The sequence below is a fragment of the Triticum urartu genome, chromosome 1A, assembly GCF_056163025.1.
Source record: "Triticum urartu cultivar PI428250 chromosome 1A, HENAU_Tu73, whole genome shotgun sequence".
In the NCBI taxonomy this organism is placed as follows: Eukaryota; Viridiplantae; Streptophyta; class Magnoliopsida; order Poales; family Poaceae; genus Triticum; species Triticum urartu.
Window position 1 is genome coordinate 51,673,338 of NC_141873.1, and position 18,812 is coordinate 51,692,149.

At 42.7% G+C, this 18,812-nt stretch overlaps 1 protein-coding gene across 1 annotated transcript; it reads left to right on the forward strand.

Annotated features, from left to right (window-relative positions):
- Positions 1-2,792: 2,792 nt before the first annotated feature.
- Positions 2,793-6,960, forward strand: TET3 (tetraspanin3). Its single transcript, XM_048709890.2, has 2 exons — positions 2,793-3,529; positions 6,329-6,960. Exons 1-2 carry the CDS (start codon positions 2,996-2,998, stop codon positions 6,677-6,679), a joined length of 885 nt encoding a protein of 294 aa, XP_048565847.1. The 5' UTR covers positions 2,793-2,995; the 3' UTR covers positions 6,680-6,960.
- The last annotated feature ends 11,852 nt before the right edge of the window (positions 6,961-18,812 follow it).

The window sequence follows — 18,812 nt, forward strand, 5'->3', positions numbered from 1 at the left end:
ACGCGGTTGTATTTATCACGGCCATCTATCGCGGGCCCACGCGTTAGCGAGTGGAAACTATGGAAGGCCGTCCTTTTTTAATTCAACGTGCGGGGGGGGGGGGGGGGGGCTCATTCACTTTCACGTCCGCTGCCCGTCCACATCTACTCCCTGCGTGCTCCCTCGCCGAAACCCTAGCCATGAGTTTCTTCAGCGGCTCCGACAAGAGCAAGGGGAAACTCACCCCCGGTGCCAGCTTGTCCCGTGCGCTTCCTCCTCCGCCACCGCCGGCAGCTGCCCGCCCTGTCAGGTAGCGGCTGCGCATTCCGATGCACCAGGCACGGTGGCACTGCCAGTACAGGTAGCCGCTGCCGTACCAAGACGTCACCCTGCCGCACGACTGACATCTGCATCCGTAGCGGATCCCGATGCCGGTGGTGCTACGATTGCAGCGGCGCACTCCAAGGAGGTACGCAAGCGGTGGGAGCTCCTACAGTCGAAGCAACGTCGGTTGCCGGCGTACGCGTCGGACTCTCCCGGTTATCTGGTGTGGTTTGCCCTCGAGTATGAGGAGCAACGCCGCCGTGCCGTCCAATAGCACCACATCAACCCTCCTCCGCCTCAAGTGGTCAAGCCGGAGGAGGAGGAGGAGGCGGCTGCCTACCAGGCCGCACTGGTGGCGGCCATGCAGACCTCCATCGAGGAGGAGCGGCGCAAGGCGGAGGAGGTGGCGGACTACCAGGCGAGGCTGGCGGAGGCCCTCGCCCTCTCTGCGGCCGGTGACTACATGGTGCCGCCGTCGGCGCCGAGGCTCACCTCCCCCCCCCCCCCCCCGACACCCAAGGCGAGGTAACGTGTGCGGGCGGACGAGCACTCCGAGGGCGAGCAACTTATGCGGATCGAGTCCGAGGAGGAGGAGCATTGTGCCCGCAGCGGAGTAGCCCAGCCGGCTGTGCAGCCGACGCAGCAGGGGCGATGTGGCCCGAGCCTAGGAGGCGGCATTTCACTGGGCTGGCCCGGCGGCCGGAGCTGGTCGACCTCACCGGCCCTGGGATAGGACGACAAGGATGCCTAGTGGCGCGGACTTTTTTTTATGTTTAATTAACATTTAATGTTTATGTGGATTTTGGCCGGCGGTTGACCGAATTTTAATGTTTAATTATGTTTTAACTCTGAACGTGACTACTGTTTTTTAAAGTCCGCGTTTAAAAATATGGGTTGGGCCAGCGTTGGATGCACATGCCAACCCAAATGAAGAAACGGGCAAGGCCGACTCAATCGGACAAAAAATGGTCAAACCGTACGTCCGTTTAGGTCGGCCGGTTGAAGTTGCTCTAATCTCGAGCTTTTCTGACAGGCTTGTGAAACTAGTACCCTCCGTCTTCATTTTCGAACTCAAGAGAGCGCCAAAATAAATCGAATCCGCATAGGCGAGCCATTGCACATGATCTGATCTACCTCATCATTTCCAGGTAAACCAAGGCAGCAATCTAACCCGCAGCGTTTCCTGCCAATCAACGAGTCATGGAGTGCACATGCGTGCGCCTATTCCGGGCATCCTTCGGCATGTGGAGTCCAAATTTAGTTCAGATGCAATGGAAGAAAGCAAACCGGCATTCACTCCACGGGAATCCAACTCTCATCTGCACGTTATTTCCAATTTAGCGCGAATCCGTTTTCTGATAAAAGGAGGCTGCCTCCGCCCAATTTCGCAGCTGAGATCGTTCAGTGTGGCTGCATTTGTTCCACTTGATATTTAAGGCTGAACCATCCTGTCTGCATAAAAGAATGCATACAACATTTTTATCATTCTTTTAAAGAAAACATTTTGAGGATGTTTGTCTTAAGCCGACTCAAAATATTTCAGATCCAGTCCACACCATCTCACCGTCTGTTGCCGCCATGGTCGTCCTGCATGCTCCCCAGCTACCGCTGCCTCGCCGCTCAGGGCGTCCTTTGCCCCCCCCCTCCTCCCTCCCTCCCTCGCGCCCGCACTCGACAAACTGAATTCAACTGATTGAAAAATAATCAACATGATATTTTGAAAATATTTGCATTTCCCTTGCGACCAGAGTTGGCTAGGTGGGCCAGGGCGCATACTGGGAACCAAATCTGAACTTCGATTATTGATAACCGATGATTTCCACCGTTTCAAAAAACATTTTTTGTTAGATTGTCATGTCTATTTTCATTTATAAAAAAAACACCTCCTCACAGATTTTCATTATAGGAACCGCCATCGGCTTGTTGTGTAACTGGTTTTGAGCTCCGATTTTGACATCCAGTGATGTCCACTGTTTAAAAGAAAACATTTTGTGAGATTGTTGTGCAACCGACATGTCTTCCTCATCCCATCCTTATCACCGACCAGGGTTCTTCTTGACACGCCCGAAACTTGTAGCATTTCGCCACGGGAAAAATCAACACATTTTTCTCACCAGTTTTCAAACACAAGATGATGCCCGGGTGGCGCAATCATAGAGCCGTGCAACCACCACACTGCTGAAAGGAAGGGAAAAAAACCCACACCAAACCTAGCTCTTCCAAAATTAATAATATATCGTTACCCGATAGTAACACTCTCAAGGTCTCAAATCATCATGTGGCCATGCTTCTCCTCGGCCCCCAAAAATCCCAAAACTGATCAGTGGATTGCTACTACGTAGACGTAGACAGTAGAAAGGAGTCCCGAAGCCGTATATACGGACGAAAGCTACCGCCCAAATACTACTACTGCTACGGATAATATGGACACCGCCGCGTACACGTGACCCACACTCTGCTTCCGCTTCTTCTGCTGCCGTTGCCGCCGCTGCTGCCCCTCAGCTCGCTAAAAGCCAGCCCAATCCCCTCCCCTCCCCCCTCCTCTCTCCCCCACGCCCGCACCAAACGGCAGCAGAGAGAGGACAAGAAGCAGCAGGGGACCTCCGAGGAGCAGAGACCTCCAAGAATCAGAGCAAGAAACCAGGGAGAGAGTCGGAGGAGGAGGAGGAGGAGGAAGAAGGAGAGCGAGAGGATGCACGGCGGCGGGTCGAAGATGCTGGGGGTGGTGAACTTCATCACCTTCCTGGCGTCGATCCCGGTGCTGGGGGGCGGCATCTGGCTGGCGTCGCGGGCCAACTCCACGGACTGCATCCGCTTCCTGCAGTGGCCCATCATCATCATCGGCCTCGCCGTCATGGTCGTCTCCCTCATGGGCTTCGCCGGCGCCTGCTACCGCCAGACCTGGCTGCTCCGCATCTACCTCTTCGCCATGTTCTTCATCGTCGTCGCGCTGCTCTTCTTCATCGTCTTCGCCTTCGCCGTCACCGACCGCGGGGAGGGCCAGGTGGTCATGAACCGCCGCTTCCTCGAGTACCAGCTCTCCGACTACAACGGATGGCTCCGCAACCGCGTCGCCGACCCGGAGTACTGGGCCACCATCAGCGCGTGCCTCCGCGACGGCCGCGCCTGCGCCTCCATGCGCCGCCCCGCCCGCGACCCCAACACCGGCATGCTCGTCACCGAGCCCCCCGTCATGTTCTACGGCCGCAACCTCTCCCCGATTCAGGTCCGCCCCCCCTCCCCTTCTCCCTCCCTCCCAAGATTCACTTCCTTCCTTGCCTCGCACACTATTTCCATGTGATGTGATTCTCGGCAATTCCCCAGTGCCAATCAGGAAATTTGGGGATTTTTCCTGCCACAAATGTTCCTTTTTTGTGTGTGGGGGAAATTTGGCGATTTTTCCTGCTACTAATGTTCTCTGCTTATTTCTGCAATTTGCTTTGGGTTCTGCTCGGATTATTGATTCAGTTTGAGTTTTCTCACACTGTTTAGGGAGGATATTCCAGTTTACTGCTACTTGGTGGCACCATGTGGATCTCGAGAGGAACCTTGCTTGCCCCCTTTACCATCAGCCCCCCTTTTGCTTAGCAAGTCATGCCCGACCTTTGAGCAAAATTGTTAATCCTGCAACCTTTTTGCTTCTCCCTGATTTGAGGCAAAACCAGCTAGGTGAGAAAAACAACTAATTAGCAGCCGCCCATCCGATTCCATCAACACAACTTTCTCCAAAAGCAGTCTTTTTTAGTTTTAATTGGTTCGTCCATGGAATTGCTTGACAACACAGAAGAAGGATCTTCGCCGCGGTTATGCGATTATTCGATGCGTGCCCGTAAGTAGAGACACTTTGTGGGGGTGATTTGGGACTCCAGATCATCAAGGATTGCTACCATCAGGCACGGAATATGTTTGGAAAAGAAAGTGTTTAAAGGGTGTTTTCTTTGGCTGATGTGAACAACTAACACAAAGTTTGTTCTTTCTGCATGGAGCAAAGATTCTAGTAGTGCCTTAAGCACTAAGGATTGACTGAATGGTCAATTTGATTCCTGGTCTATGTCCCTCTCCAGTCCAGTCACATATAACCAGGTACTACTATGAGTTGACACTACCGCGGATTCGCGGTGGTAACAAGTAGAATCTCCATGTGTGTGGTGATGCTGAGGATAAGGTCATTTTCCTGGCTTTTTCGGATGCCAAACCGGCATGGAGGACCAGGATATTTGTATGATTGAGGGATCTGGACACCATGGTGTGATGAGGACAGCCAAAAGACAGATGCTCAGTACCACATTTCATTTCAGAGTTGGAATTGGACCATGGAAGCCTTGCATAGTTAGCTGCCTTGCTTCTTGTCCTGATGTTCTCTGTGCTGTCTTCTCCATGCCTGCCAGGCTGCTTGTTCTTTTCCTCTGCTATAATCTTCCAGAGCCGATGCAATGGTTGGGAAAAAAAACTCCACTGCCCCTGTGATTCTTTTTTTCCCTAGGGTCTATATAACTAGTGCATTATGGGCTGCATCTGTATTCTAATGCAGATTAGCTGTTGCCCATGTCTGCATGGATCTGATTATTATGGAGAAGTAATTATTGGGTTGTGGAATCAAGTTGTGTGCAGTTTAATGCCACATGGGCACATAATTTGTGCATACCTAGGGGTTGGTCCATTGTTATTGAATAGCAGGCTGGGTGGCTTTGTTTTCTCCCCTGCACGCACACATAGGCATGTGATGGAGCATCTCATATGTTCAGTTTAAAATTGAGCTGGTGTGGATAATTTCGTGTTCGGTAATAGGATATCTAGAGCAACACCATTCATCATCTGTTTGTAGTTGGTATATATTTGTCTTCATTGAAGGTCGGGGTTCTGCTAGTCTAGGTGGTGACAGATAGTTACATATAAGTCTCCATACTGACCCAACTTTTATACAAGTCTCATTGGCAACTATGCTTAGTTTACTGCTGTGGTAGTTGTGTTCATGATGGGCGTACAAATTATGCTTGCAGATAAATTATTTTCTATGTAATTGCTTATTTTTTTTATGTATTTTATTCTTTTTTGCGGCGAATTGCTGTCTGTAGCATTTCAATTAGTTAACTGTACATTGAGGCATTGAGCTAACAATATTGTAGAATGAACTTCAGTTCACAGAGTTGAGTATTTCAGGTTAATGATCTGTCCATGGGCTCATGAACAAAACATTGTATTTAAACTTTAGTAGGAGGTATCCTGCCCATGAAAGCATACCTCATGGTTGGTTCATGGTTTTCAGATAACTGGATGGATGGCTTTGTTTTCTCCGGTGCATGCGCATATAGGCATAGGCATGTTATGGAGCATCTCATCTGTTTGGTTTTAAATTGAGCTGCTGTGGAAAATTTTGTGTTCGGTAATAGGATATCAAGATCAACACTATTCAATATGTGTTTGTAGCTGGTATATCTTTGTCTTCATTAGAGGTCTAGGTGGTGGCAGATAGATAAATATAGTCTCCATACTGACCCAACTTATGTACAAGTCTCATTGGGAACCATACTTAGTTTACTGCTGCGGCAGTTGTGTTCATGATGGGTGCACAAATTATGCTTGCAGATGCATTATTTTCTATGCAATTATTGTCTGTAACATTTCAATTATTTGACTGTACATTGAATCATCGAGCTAACAGTAATACAATATTGTAGTTGGAACTCATATTACATTAATGTACATGAAGTATGAATGACCTTCAGTCCAATAATCAAGTTTCATCTTGCTCAGTTAATTGGGATCTCAGAGCCTCAGCCCAAGCTGATGACCTGTAATATTGCATCTTCCCAACTTAACAACAACTACAATAGTCCATACAAAAATGCATTTTGTTGCAATATCCTTTTCTGTTCTAAAGTTTGAGCTGTACTACTCATTTTGGGTCTACAGAAAATGAAGTTTTTAATTTTGGATCTACATAAGTGAAGTTCTCAATATGCTGTTCAGATTACTTGTGTGATTCCTCGGGATACTAACACCATTCTGCAACTGCCAATCACAGTCCGGATGCTGCAAGCCACCGACGTCGTGCGCCTTCACCTACAACAACGAGACGTACTGGAGCGCGAACCCCGGCGTCCCCACCGTGGTGACCGACCCCGATTGCCTCAAGTGGAGCAACGACCAGCAGACGCTGTGCTTCCAGTGCGACTCGTGCAAGGCCGGCGTCCTGGCCGGCATCAAGAAGAGCTGGCGCAAGGTGGCCATCATAAACATCGTCGTGCTCATCATCCTCATCATCGTCTACGTCGCCGGCTGCGCCGCGTTCCGCAACGCCAAGAGGGACGACAACGACGAGTCGTACGGCATGGCCAGGATGACCAAGTCCCGGCCGAGCAGGTTCCAGTTCTAGACCTGCTGCGTCGGAAAACCGGGAAAACATTTGCCTGTACAAAAGGCCACTCACTGTGGGTGGTGGTGTTAAGGCTTTGGCCTGAACTATATTTCTTACTGAACCGTGTGGATGATGGTCGCCTGTAGTTGGGTGGTGTGGAAGGGAAAGATGTTCATGGATCGAATGTTTAGTGTGGTGTTTAGGGTAGGTCTATTCTGTATTTGGTGGTACAAGATGAGGTCTGCAAGGAACAGGAGGGGCTGTCTCATTTTAGGAATGTATTATTCTGCACTTGGTGATTTTGACCTGTCATCTTCCTTAGTAGTTCATTCTGTTATTATGACCGCCATCACTCTCAGTATATCATGTGCAATATGAAGATTTGCTGTTAGTATGATGTGTCACAAGATCCCTTCTTTTTTTGGATTTTGGAGGGATAGAGTACCGGGAGCAACTAGTTAACGAGCACTCCTTCGGGAGCCTCGCAACGATCAGCGTCACTTGGCGTGCTCTCAGCCATTTGCCACGTGTCGCGCTTTGGATGTTTCCTTCGGATTTTATTTTTTATTTTTTATTTTTCCGCACGTGTTTACGGCTTTTTAAACGATTTTTTTCGGTTTTTTTCGACGTTTTTCTTAGATTTTCGATAAAATCTAAGAAATTTGGACACCGCCGCGTACACGTGACCCACACTCTACTTCCGCTTCTTCTGCTGCCGTTGCCGCTGCTGCTGCCCCTCAGCTCGCTAAAAGCCAGCCCAATCCCCCTCCCCTCTCTCTCCCACGCTCGCACCAAACCGCAGCAGAGAGAGGACAAGAAGCAGCAGGGACCTCCGTGGAGCAGAGCGGAGCCAAGAAAGTAGCTCCCCGGTCTTTCTTAGATTTTTGATAAAAAAAAACTTCGAAAAAAAAAATTTTGCACGAAAAAAACGTGTTTTCTTTTTCTTTTCCTTTTGCGGAAGTCACGGTTTTTCTTCCGCGAGAGGCACGGTTGTGCTTTAGCAAGAGTCACGGCCGTGCCTTTCGGAAATGAAAAAAAAACGCGTTTTTTGTTTTTCTTTCTTCGCGAGAGTCACGGTTTTGCTTCCGCGAGAGGCACGGTTGTACTTTCGCGAGAGTCATGGCCGTGCCTCTCGGAAAGGGAAAAACAAAACACGTTTTTTCTTTTTTTTTTCTTTCGGGAGAGTCACGGTTTTGCTTCCGCGAGAGGCACGGTTGTGCTTTTGCGAAAGTCACGGCCGTGCCTTTCGGAAAGGGAAAAAAATACGCGTTTTCTGTTTTTTCTTTCGCGAGAGTCACAGTTTTGCTTTTGCGAGAGGCACGGTTGTTCTTTCGCGAGAGTCACGCACGTGCCTCTCGGAAACGGAAAAAAAACGCGTTTTCTGTTTTTTTGCTTCCACGAGAGTCACGGTTTTGCTTCCACGAGAGGTACGGTTGTGATTTCGCGAGAGGCACGGACGTGCCTCTTTCGAAAAGAGAAAAAAACCATGCTTCCGGTCCGGGCCTAGACCCCCACCTAATTTACATCTGTATTTTTACATACATTGTACAAGTATACAACATATACAACACTATGTGACTGTACAAGTATACATATTTACGTTTTCTGTACGCTCTAACGGGCCTAGACCCCCACCTAATGTGGGGGCAAGAGGACGCGTCGAAGGCCGCCATATAAACTGGCGCATTCTGTGGCAGGCTAGCGATGCGGTACAAAGCCGACCAATCTACTTTTCCTAGGGGATCCGATCAATCTACTTCTGTACAAGTTCTCAAAAAAATAATATTTCTACTTCTGTACCGGCGTCACCTCAACAACAAAAAATCTACTACTGGCGTTTCAGGTGCCCAAACTCCTCAACAAAAAATCATCCGGGAGCTCCTCCTATTGGGCGCTTCAGGTGCCCAAACTCCTCCCTGGCGCGGGCGCTCACGCGCGCGTAAACTGAGCCGGCCGAGGTCGCCTCATTCGGCTCGTTTGTACGACCTAGGTTGACCGGTCCACTGTTTACATTGAAAGAGAAAAAAAAGAAAAAAAATCCGGAAAAATCTAAAAAATTCGTGAATTCAAATTCTTCATGAATTTTGAAAGAAAGGTTCACAAACTTCCAAAAAGTTAATGAATTTGAAAAAAAGGTTCATTCATTTTTGAAAAAAATTGGCCAAATTTGGGGAAAAGGTTCATTAAATTTTTAAAAGGGTCACCAATTTTGAAAAATTTCATAATGTTTCAAAAAAGTTCATCAACCTTCAAAAATAATTCACTGATCTAAGAAATAGTTCACGAATTTGAAAAAGAGATCATTAATTTTGGATTTTTTACCAATTTTAAAGAGAAAATCACAAATTTAATACAAAATCATCATTTTTGAAATAATTATGAATTCAAAAAAATGTGCATTTAAGAAAGAAAAAAGGAAACAAAAAAGGAAAAAAAAAGAGAAAAATAGAAACCAAACAAGAAACAGCGTGTTTTTTCTGTGTTGTATTTCAAGTGTAAAACCAGTTGGTTAGTGATACGTCTCTACTGTATCTATATTTTTTGATTATTCCATGCTGTTTTATTATCAATCTTGAATGTTTTATAATCATTTTATAGTCATTTTATCTTATTTTTTGGTACTAACCTATTGACATAGTGCCAAGTGCTAGTTGCTGTTTTTTTTTCATTTTTTTACATCGCAGAAAATCAATATCAGACGAAGTCCAAATGTCACGAAACTTTACGAAGATTTTTTATGGACCAGAAGGAAAGCAATGGGCCCTGGTTAGACCTGGGGGGTGCCCCGAGGGGGGCGCGCCCTGGTGGGTTGTGCCCACCTCGGGTGCCCCCCGGACCGCCTCTTTGCTCTATAAATACCCCAAAATACCAGAACCCTAGGGGAGTCGACGAAATATTCATCCAACCGCCATAGAGTCCAGAACTACCAGATCCAATCTAGACACCATCTCGGATGGGGTTCACCACCTCCATTGGTGCATCTCTGATGATGCGTGAATAGTTCTTTGTAGACCTTCGGGTCCGTAGTTAGTAGGTAGATGGCTTCATCTCTCTCTCTCTTGATTCTCAATATAATGGTCTCTTGAAGATCCATATGATGTAACTCTTTTGTGGTGTGTTTGTTAGGATCGATAAACTTCGAGTTTATGATCAGATCTATGTTTTTATATCCATGAAAGTATTTGAGTTTTTTTGATCTCTTTTATGCATGATCTCTTATAGCCTCGTATTTCTTCTCCGATATTTAAGTTTTGTTTGGCCAAGTTGATATATTTATCTTGCAATGGGAAGAGGTACCCGGTAGTGTGTTTGATCTTACGATGCTTGATCCCAGTGACAGAAAGGGAATCGACATGTATATATCGTTGCTACTAAGGATAAAAAGACGAGATCTATATCTACCGTCATATAGATAAAAGGATATTGTCTACATCATGTCATCATTCTTATTGCATTACTCCATTTTTCCATGAACTTAATACACTAGATCCATGCTGGGTAGCGGTCGATGTGTGGAGTAATAGTAGTACATGCAGGCAGGAGTCGGTCTATTAATCTTGGACGTGATGCCTATGTAATGATCATTGCCTGGATATCGTCATAATTATTTGAAGTTCTGTCAGTTGCCAAACAGTAATTTGTTTACTCATCGATTGCTATTTTTCTCGAGAGAAGCCACTAGTGAAACCTATGGCCCCTGGATCTTCTTTCTCATATATTTGCCTTGCGATCTACTTTTCCTTTGCATTTTTATTCAGATATATTAAACTAAAAATTCAAAAATACCTTTCTGTAATTTATTTTATTTGGCGTTTGATCTATCAATATTTACAACTTTGTCTTCCGTCACACGCAATTTCTGGCTCCATACCCCGGAAGGGATTGACAACCCTTTAATACGTCGGCTTGCGAGGTGTTGTTGTTTGTGTGCAGGTGTTGTTTACGTTGTGTTGTTTGGTTCTCCTACTGGTTCGATACCTTGGTTTTATAACTGAGGGAAATACCTACCGTCATTGTGCTACATCATCCCTCCCTTTCCAGGAAAATACCGACGTAGTTCCAGCTACCATCAGTTAGTGTCGTCGTTCTGAATCCTGAAGGTGTGTGACTCTAATCCTGTGAGAAAAAGTTTTTTTCAGCTTAAAATTGGTAAAATAAAAGTTAAATGGGTCGGCCCAGCTTGAAAGGCTTCAGGTGCCTATTTGCAAAATTAATAGTAACGGACGCTTGAAGCGCCAAATAGGAAGCACCCTATCATCCAGCGGTGTGGACCATGAAAAAAAACGATAAAGTGTAGTTGCGCGGGCTAAGCTCACTGCAAAACAGAAAGTACGGCGGGCCATCTAGGAATAACCGCGTGAGCTATATATCTCGCTTATGGCTTTCCATAAATGGCGCCCGTTACAGGCATCAGCCCAAACGGGCACACACCCCTCCCGACTTCATGGGCTGGCCCATTTTTACCTTTCTTATTCGTTTTCTGTCAAAAACAGAAGTGAGGCGGGAAGATTCGACCTTGACACCTCTTTCTTTTGCCATTAAGACAATAATCACTTGTACTAGTTCATCGTTTGTGACAACTTCCAACGTTTTCGCCCTCTTATGCTTTATTCAGTTCGCGGAAGCAGGTTTTTTTTGTTTTTGATTCTTCTGGTCTGGTTTTTCTTTGGTTTTTTATTTCCTTTTTTACTTTATTTTTATTGTTTATTTAAAAAAATGAACCTTTTTCTCAATCTTGATGAATTTTTTTCATTTTCCGTGAACTTTTCTCGAAATTGATGAACTTCTTTTTCAAATCGAATGAACTTTTTCTAATTTGATGAGCTATTTTCAAAATTGATGAACTTATTTTCAAATATTTAACTATTTTGAAATTCTATGAACTTTTTTTCAAATTCAATGGCCTTTTTTATAATACGATGACCTTTTTTGAAAATTGGGGAACTTTTTTCAAAATCAATAATTTTTTTGTTCAATTTCGTGAACTCTTTTGAAGTTTTTGAGCATTATTTTCAAAATACCTGAAAATTTTGAATTCAAGATCTTATTGTTTTTTGTGATTTTTCTCTCTTTTTTTAAGAAAAGGTCAACTATTTAGCACCGTGATTGGTTAAACTGCGCTTGAGCGGGGGAAGGGGGAACCAAGAGCTTACCTTACATGGACCGGCCCAGCGGTGCGCCCGTTGCTCAAATAGCGCTGAGGGTTCCCGTACTCTCTACAGCACTCGGCCGGGCCATTTCTTAGCGCTCGCTCAGTGCTTTCGCTGTGTTTTGCTGGTGCATTCCTTTTCCGTTCTTTTTAGTTGTTCTTCCTTTTTTTTGTTTCTTCACGGGGTTTCATTGGTTTTTGGCTTTTCCTTTGTTTTCAACGTTTATTCACTTTCGTCTGGGTTTTACTTTGGTTTTTATTATGTGGCTTTTTCTATTTTTATTGGTTTCTCTTTTCTATTTTATTTTCTACAGTTCTCTTTGTTTTCATCCGTATTCTTATTTTTTTCATTGGGTTTTTCTTTCTTGATTTTGTTTCTTTTCTCATGGATTTTCACGGTTTTCTTTTGATATTTTGGTTTTCTTCATTTTTGTAGTGTTTCTTTTGCTCCTTTCTTTCCATTTCTTTACTTTTTCACCTCTTTTTATTTTCATTTTTTCTTTATCATATATCTACATTTTTCATGCATATTTATACATTTTACTTAAATATTAGGAACACTATTTTATACTCCCTCCGTTCCTTGATATAAGGTGTATAGATTTTTGAGAAAAAGTTCAAAATATAAAGTGTATTGCGTTGCACCACTCATTTGGATAACTTTTTAAGGGATTTGATTACATTTCCTTACATAGGGCAAACTCCTCTATTTTCTCATGTCAATTAGTCAGGTGTAGTCTTGCCCAAAACTTGTCAATTTTTCCCTCCATGTGCATTCTTTAATTTCCGTGCCAAAAACTATACACCCTATATTTAGGAATGGAGGGAGTACATGCTTGACTTTTCCTAAATACATGATTAGCATTTAAAAAAATTGGAAGTTGTACATTTTCAGCACATATCACATTTTGAAATACATGATAGAAAATTTTTATATTTACAATTAACATTTTGCAAAATTTATGCCTATTTTTTAATACACATTCTACATATTCAACACATCAGAAATAATTTATTACATGTTTAACATTTTGAAATATATGATTATCATTTTTTTTCAAAAAAAAGAGATTTGGTTAAAAAATCATACTCATTGTACCTCTTTCATATATATTAGGGACATTTTTTAAGGGTTAACATTTTTCAAAATATATCATTAACATATTTTTGATATATGATCAACATTTTGAAAACATTGTGTTTTTATTTTATAAAAACTTAATGCACATTCTACATTTTGGGTATATACCAGAAATATTTTTTATACACGTTTAACATTTTTCCAATAGATGATTAATTTTTTTTCAAATGGTTGAAGAACATTTTTAAATACATGATCAACTTTTTCATATACATTTTATTTTTATGTACATTTTTGAATGCATGAGAAATATTGTTTCTATGCTCATTTAAAATTTTGAAATGCTAGATTAACATTTTTCAAATGTTTCAATAAAGTATTTTTTATCATATATATTTAGAGTATCTGGAAGTAAGCGAAAACTGAAAACAAAAAAGTGAAAAAAATAGAAATAAAAGTGAGGTTGTGGCCTGCCGCGAGCTGGGCCATCGAGTCTCATGCTCTGACATGCTAGGGTTGCCCTACGTCCTGCGTCAAGGGAGACATAGGCACGCTCCTTAATACGAGGGTGACTAATTAAGAGGCATCCCTTGCGAGAGCCCTGCAAGGGTCACTTTTGGTGGGATGAGAGTGCTTCACCTTACGCGTTCTTAGTCTCGTGCTGGGCGCTCCCTCAGGATTTTGTTTTTTATGCATTTTCGGCGTTTAGATGGTTTTTTTTCGTGTTTTTCGGTTTTCCCTGGATTTTGGAGAGAATTTTAAAAAAAAATCCGCGCAAAAATACTTGTTTTTTTGCTTGCACAAGAGCAACAAATTTCCTTCTTACTAAGGCATAGATTTGTTTCAGTGAGAGGCATGTGCCTTTCAAGGGGAAAAACGCGTTTTCTTGTGTATTTCTTCTTTTACAAGAGGCACATATTTACTTTTGTGGAGGCATAGTTTGGTGCCGCGAGAGGCACGGATGTACCTTTCAGAAAGGGGAAATACATGTTTTTCATCAACGAGAGCCAAATTTTGTTTCCGCAAAAGGCACATATTTGCTTTCACGAGAGGCACAGCTATGCCTCTCGGAAAAGAAAATGAATACATTTTTTGGCTTCCACAAGAGGATGAGATTTGCTTCTAATGGAGGCATGGATTTACTTCCGTGAGAGCACAGTTGTGCTTTTCGAAAAGAGAATAAAAGTGAAAAAAGTGTTTCTGGCTATGAGTTTTTTCTGCTATTTTTTCCAGGTTTTTTCCTGGAAAAAAGTTCATCGTAACCTATTAACATCAGGTCTAGTTTTGGAAATCTCGTTGCAAGGAATCCAACGATGAAAATGCACCTTAGAAGGTGGAGGAGTGACTGTTACAAGGGATGCCCCTTAATTAGTTTTTTTAACTCGCTAAGCTTAATTTATGTCAGACCAACGTTCATAGGTATAAAAAGAAGATCATCGAGTTGTCCAAACCAAACATGACATCCAAACCCAATTGATAGAGCAAGGTGCGAGCCTCGGTATTTGAGCTCCTGAACTCGTTGACTATGTTACAGGAAGAAAAAACAGTAGAATGCTCTATTATTTCACGAATTATTGCTCCATACTCCATTGACGATCCATGCTTCACTCCGTCCACCACTATCTTGGTAGTTTGAAGTCACATGAATCTTTTGCACATAAAGATAATCCGCCAAAGACAGGGCCTCCGTGATTGCCATTGCCTCAAGAATTTCTGGGTCTGAAATATTTTTGAAAGTAATGCAAGATGCGTAAAAGAAAACACCTTCTGAATCTTGACTTATTGCAACAACAACTCCATAGCCCCTTAATTAGTTTTTTTAGGGATTGCTCCTTAATTGGTTTTTAAGGCAAACTCCGACGCTTTTTATTGAACCGTCACAATGTATATAGGGACAAAAGAAAGACCGCCTAAAAAAGGTCCCCCAACCACCGCTCCTTCTCCGTGCATCCTCTACGGGAACGAGATCCCCCAACTCTGGCACTCGCAGCTTCCCTTGTCTCTTCGAGCCTCTGGTAACCAAATAGACCGAACCAAAATATTCCATCTATACGGCTTCTTTCATCACTTTGGGTAGAGACGTGTTCGGTTCTCGTTTAATGAATCCCTTACCTAGAAACCGAATGAACCAAACAAAAAAACCGTATTACCCGAATGCCCACCCAAAGTGTTCCTCCATCTTTTTATCTATCAGTTTCATTGGTTTTATTTTATTTGTTCTTTTCCTGCTAATATTTTTTTATTTTCTCCAAGTTATTTTGTGAAAAAGAAGTCAGCCTTTTTATATGCTATGAAAACTTTCTATAACTGCATGAAAAATGTTTACTTTTTTATGAACATTTTAGTATATTTTTGTATACGGATAATTTTCTTTCTTTCTTTCCCTTCTTTATCTTCTCTTTTTTCCATTTTAAAAATGCATTGATATTTTTCAAATACACGTTGAATATTTTACAAACACATGTTAAACATTTTTTAGATGCACGCTGATCATTTTTTGAATATGTGTTGACCATTTTTTAACACACATTGAATATTTTGTTTTTGCATGTTGAAAGTTTTCAAATACAAGTTGAAGTTTTCCTGAATACATGCTGAAACATTTGTCAAATGCATGGTGAATTTTCTTTGAACACACAGGGAACAATTTTTAAACACAACTTGTTTTCTACTTAAAATAGTGAAAAAATCGAAATACACAGTTTTTTAAAAATTATTTAAACATTTTCCTGACACACCATGGAAGTTTTTTAATGCACAATAATCATTTTTAAACACATGATGAACATTTTTCTAAATACAAAGTGAACATTTTTTAATTCATGATGAACATATTTTTTCAGTATATGAATTTATTTTAAATACATGATAAACATGTTTTTCTCACACAATGGACCTTTCTTGAGCACCTAATGAACATTCTTTAAAACACTTTTAGAAATTATGGGAACATTCTTCTAAAATGTTCCAAATCTATTTTAATAGACCATTTTAGAAGATAAAAGAAAAAAGGAAGAGAAAAAGAAGAAGAAGAAAACATTAAGTAATGTACATGTGTACTCCTGTGGCGACGCGCGTTTTGAACTGCACCGGGCCTGGCCCATTTAAGGGAGGTGCTGAGGTGATGCATGCTTCTATCTCGCTAAATGCGAGGTGTAGCACTGCCCGAAACTACATGCCTTTGTGGCCTCTCTCAACCCCTAGTTGCCGCCGCCAAGTTTCTCCCCTACGTCGCTGCATCGATCCTCGATCTTCTCTTCCGTGTTTGGTGGCCTTGTTGGTGGCAAGAGGAGTAGGGACCAGTTCATTCATTCCGTTTTCCTAGCGACATGGATGAGGTGGTGGCGGCAGTGGCGTGTTGTAAAAAGGTCTCTCCGGTCACTCTCTACCTTGATGACGTCCAAACCGGCGCTGACGAAGGGCTTGGGAGGGTCTGTGTCTCCAGATTTGTTGGCTCTCTTCAGATATTGGCAATTGGTGTGTCATTAAAGGAGCGCAATTGGATGACCATTGGTGTGATGACTTCAACATCTCTTTCTGTGTTGCTCTGCGGGATAGTCCGGTGTCTCCACCCCTCTAGACTAGTGTTGATGGATTGCAAGCCTTTTTGTATGGGGTGATACTCCAACCAATGCTTCTTCAATGACTTCTAAATCTCGTCTCAAGGGGTGAGTGGTTATTGTAGTTTTAAACCTACTATGGCAAAGACGTTTGGAGGTCTCTCTTTTCTCTATTGTTGGTCTAGTGCAATTTTCAATCTTTAACGGACGATGTACAATGGAAGGAAAGAAGGCCAGTATGTTTTGCAATGTAATTTTATTTTGTACTGATTGGTTTGTGTCAGTGTTTTAAATAGCGGGCTATGAAAAATAGCGGCGAGCCTCAAAATCAGCTATAGCGGGCTATTTGTGAAGGCGACGATTTAGCGGCACCTTGTGTCTGTGTTCATATGTCTTTTTTTTTTGAATTTTCACTAGGGGGAGTTTTCCCCACCTGAATTTTCATATATGGGGGCCGAAATGCCTAGGTAAACAGCATGCACAGGTACATTTTTACGGGGAGGAGCGAGAGAGGGATCGAGCGGGGGGGGGGGGGGGGGGGGGGGGGGAGCCAGGCTACATGCATCAGGAATTTTCATATGTCTTTTTATTGCATTGCCTATTGTTTTCCTCGGATATAAGATGCCCTTTGGGTACCTCTTTAAAAAAAATATCTAGAGGCATTTATCCTCATCTTAGAATATTTTTTGTGAGGTGATCCCTCGTCTTAGATGAATGGAAGGCCATATTAAAAGGCAATGGGATTAACGGATCACGAGTCTTCTACACGCCCCTTAGAAAATGAGATTATTCAGATTACAAGTTCTTGCTCCCCTAAAAAAAATTAATGTTCTAGCTAAAAGAAAATTAAATTCAGTGGGAAAGCATCATGGCACAGATTTGGTTCTTGCTCCCCTCCATAAGGTTCTAGAATGCCTATGATTAGGCCCTCACTTTACCACGCGCCAACCAAACATGCCTGCAAGTGAGAATGCAATGACTCGGGTAGCAGAAGAAAGTACATTCAGCTGACTATTGTCATGTAGAAAGAGACTTCCCCAGGACCCAACTAAACCAGATGATTCTAGGCAGAGACACACATTTGCTCTGAACGAAGGATGAGACAGGAGCTAGAAAGTAGCAGCTTGCTAGTTCAGGAATTGTGGGGTGGGGGCAAGACTCTTTGATTCTTTCCCCAGTTCAGACACATTTGGGTTCGATCTTGTGCTGGAACCTCACGTTGACCCATGATGAGCGCTGGCTTGTCCTCTAAAAATTCCTCTGCGAGCTAAGTGGCTGGTGATGTTCAGATTTCAGACAGGAAACCATCGGGAATTTTGGCGAAGAACTTTGACTAAAAGCAGTAGTACCTTTCCATGCCTGTGGCATCTAGCTCATCAGCCGGTTAGGCAAATGCTGAAGAAATCGTCTTGGTGGCGGTGTAGCATAGCAGGACATTTCGGGATGAGCAAGAACGTCTGGTTGTTTACGGTGCAGCTTTCAGCTGTTTTGACAATCCGGACAATAATCTGTTGCCGTAAATATGTCAGGTCCGACACACCAGTTCTTTCAAACCTTTTACCATAGGGTTCATGTGCCGAACAATTTTTTAACATATTTCCTATTACCGTCTCAACAATGCACATATATGCACATGTGGCGCATGAAATTCTTGTTCGGATTATTTTGTCACGGGACCTACTGTTTGATGAAGTGTGAAAACCATGCACTGTGTTGCTCAAATGTAATATAGGGTAGCGAATTAAAATTTAATGTGTTGCTGGAATAGCTCAGATGGCTAGAGCGTGTGGCTGTTAACCACAAGGTCGGAGGTTCGAGCCCTCCTTCTAGCGTTTTTTAAATTTTTTCGAACTTAATTCTCTTCTACCTCAGATTTTGGAGGTTGAAGCTTTCATTATAAAAGCTTCTAGCATTACTTTTTTATTTTCAAATTTTTTTTCCCTTCTAGCTAAGATTTTGGAGGTTGAAGCTTTCATTATAAAAGCTACTAAAATATGGATTATATTGTATTCAACTTAATTTTTCAGTGGTACCTTTTTAAGTTAGGTTCCCACTGTGAATAGTACGACTTCCTTCAACCGGTTTTTTTATTTTAAAAATTTATTCCCTTCCAGAGCTTTTGAAATAGTTTTTGGAGGTTGAAGCTTGACTATAAAAGCTTCTAGCATTACTTTTTTATTTTCAAATTTTATTCCCTTCTAGCTAAGATTTTGGAGGTTGAAGCTTTCATTATAAAAGCTACTAAAATATGGATTATATTGTATTCAACTTAATTTTTCAGTGGTACCTTTTTAAGTTAGGTTCCCACTGTGAATAGTACGACTTCCTTCAACCGGTTTTTTAATTTTAAAAATTTATTCC

Excerpts from the sequence above, each read along its gene's own strand:
- TET3 (XM_048709890.2), top strand. The coding sequence starts at position 2,996 with ATGCACGGCGGCGGGTCGAAGATGCTGGGGGTGGTGAACTTCATCACC. Across the intron at positions 3,530-6,328 it reads GCAACCTCTCCCCGATTCAG|TCCGGATGCTGCAAGCCACC; the intron begins GTCCGCCCCCCC and ends TGCCAATCACAG.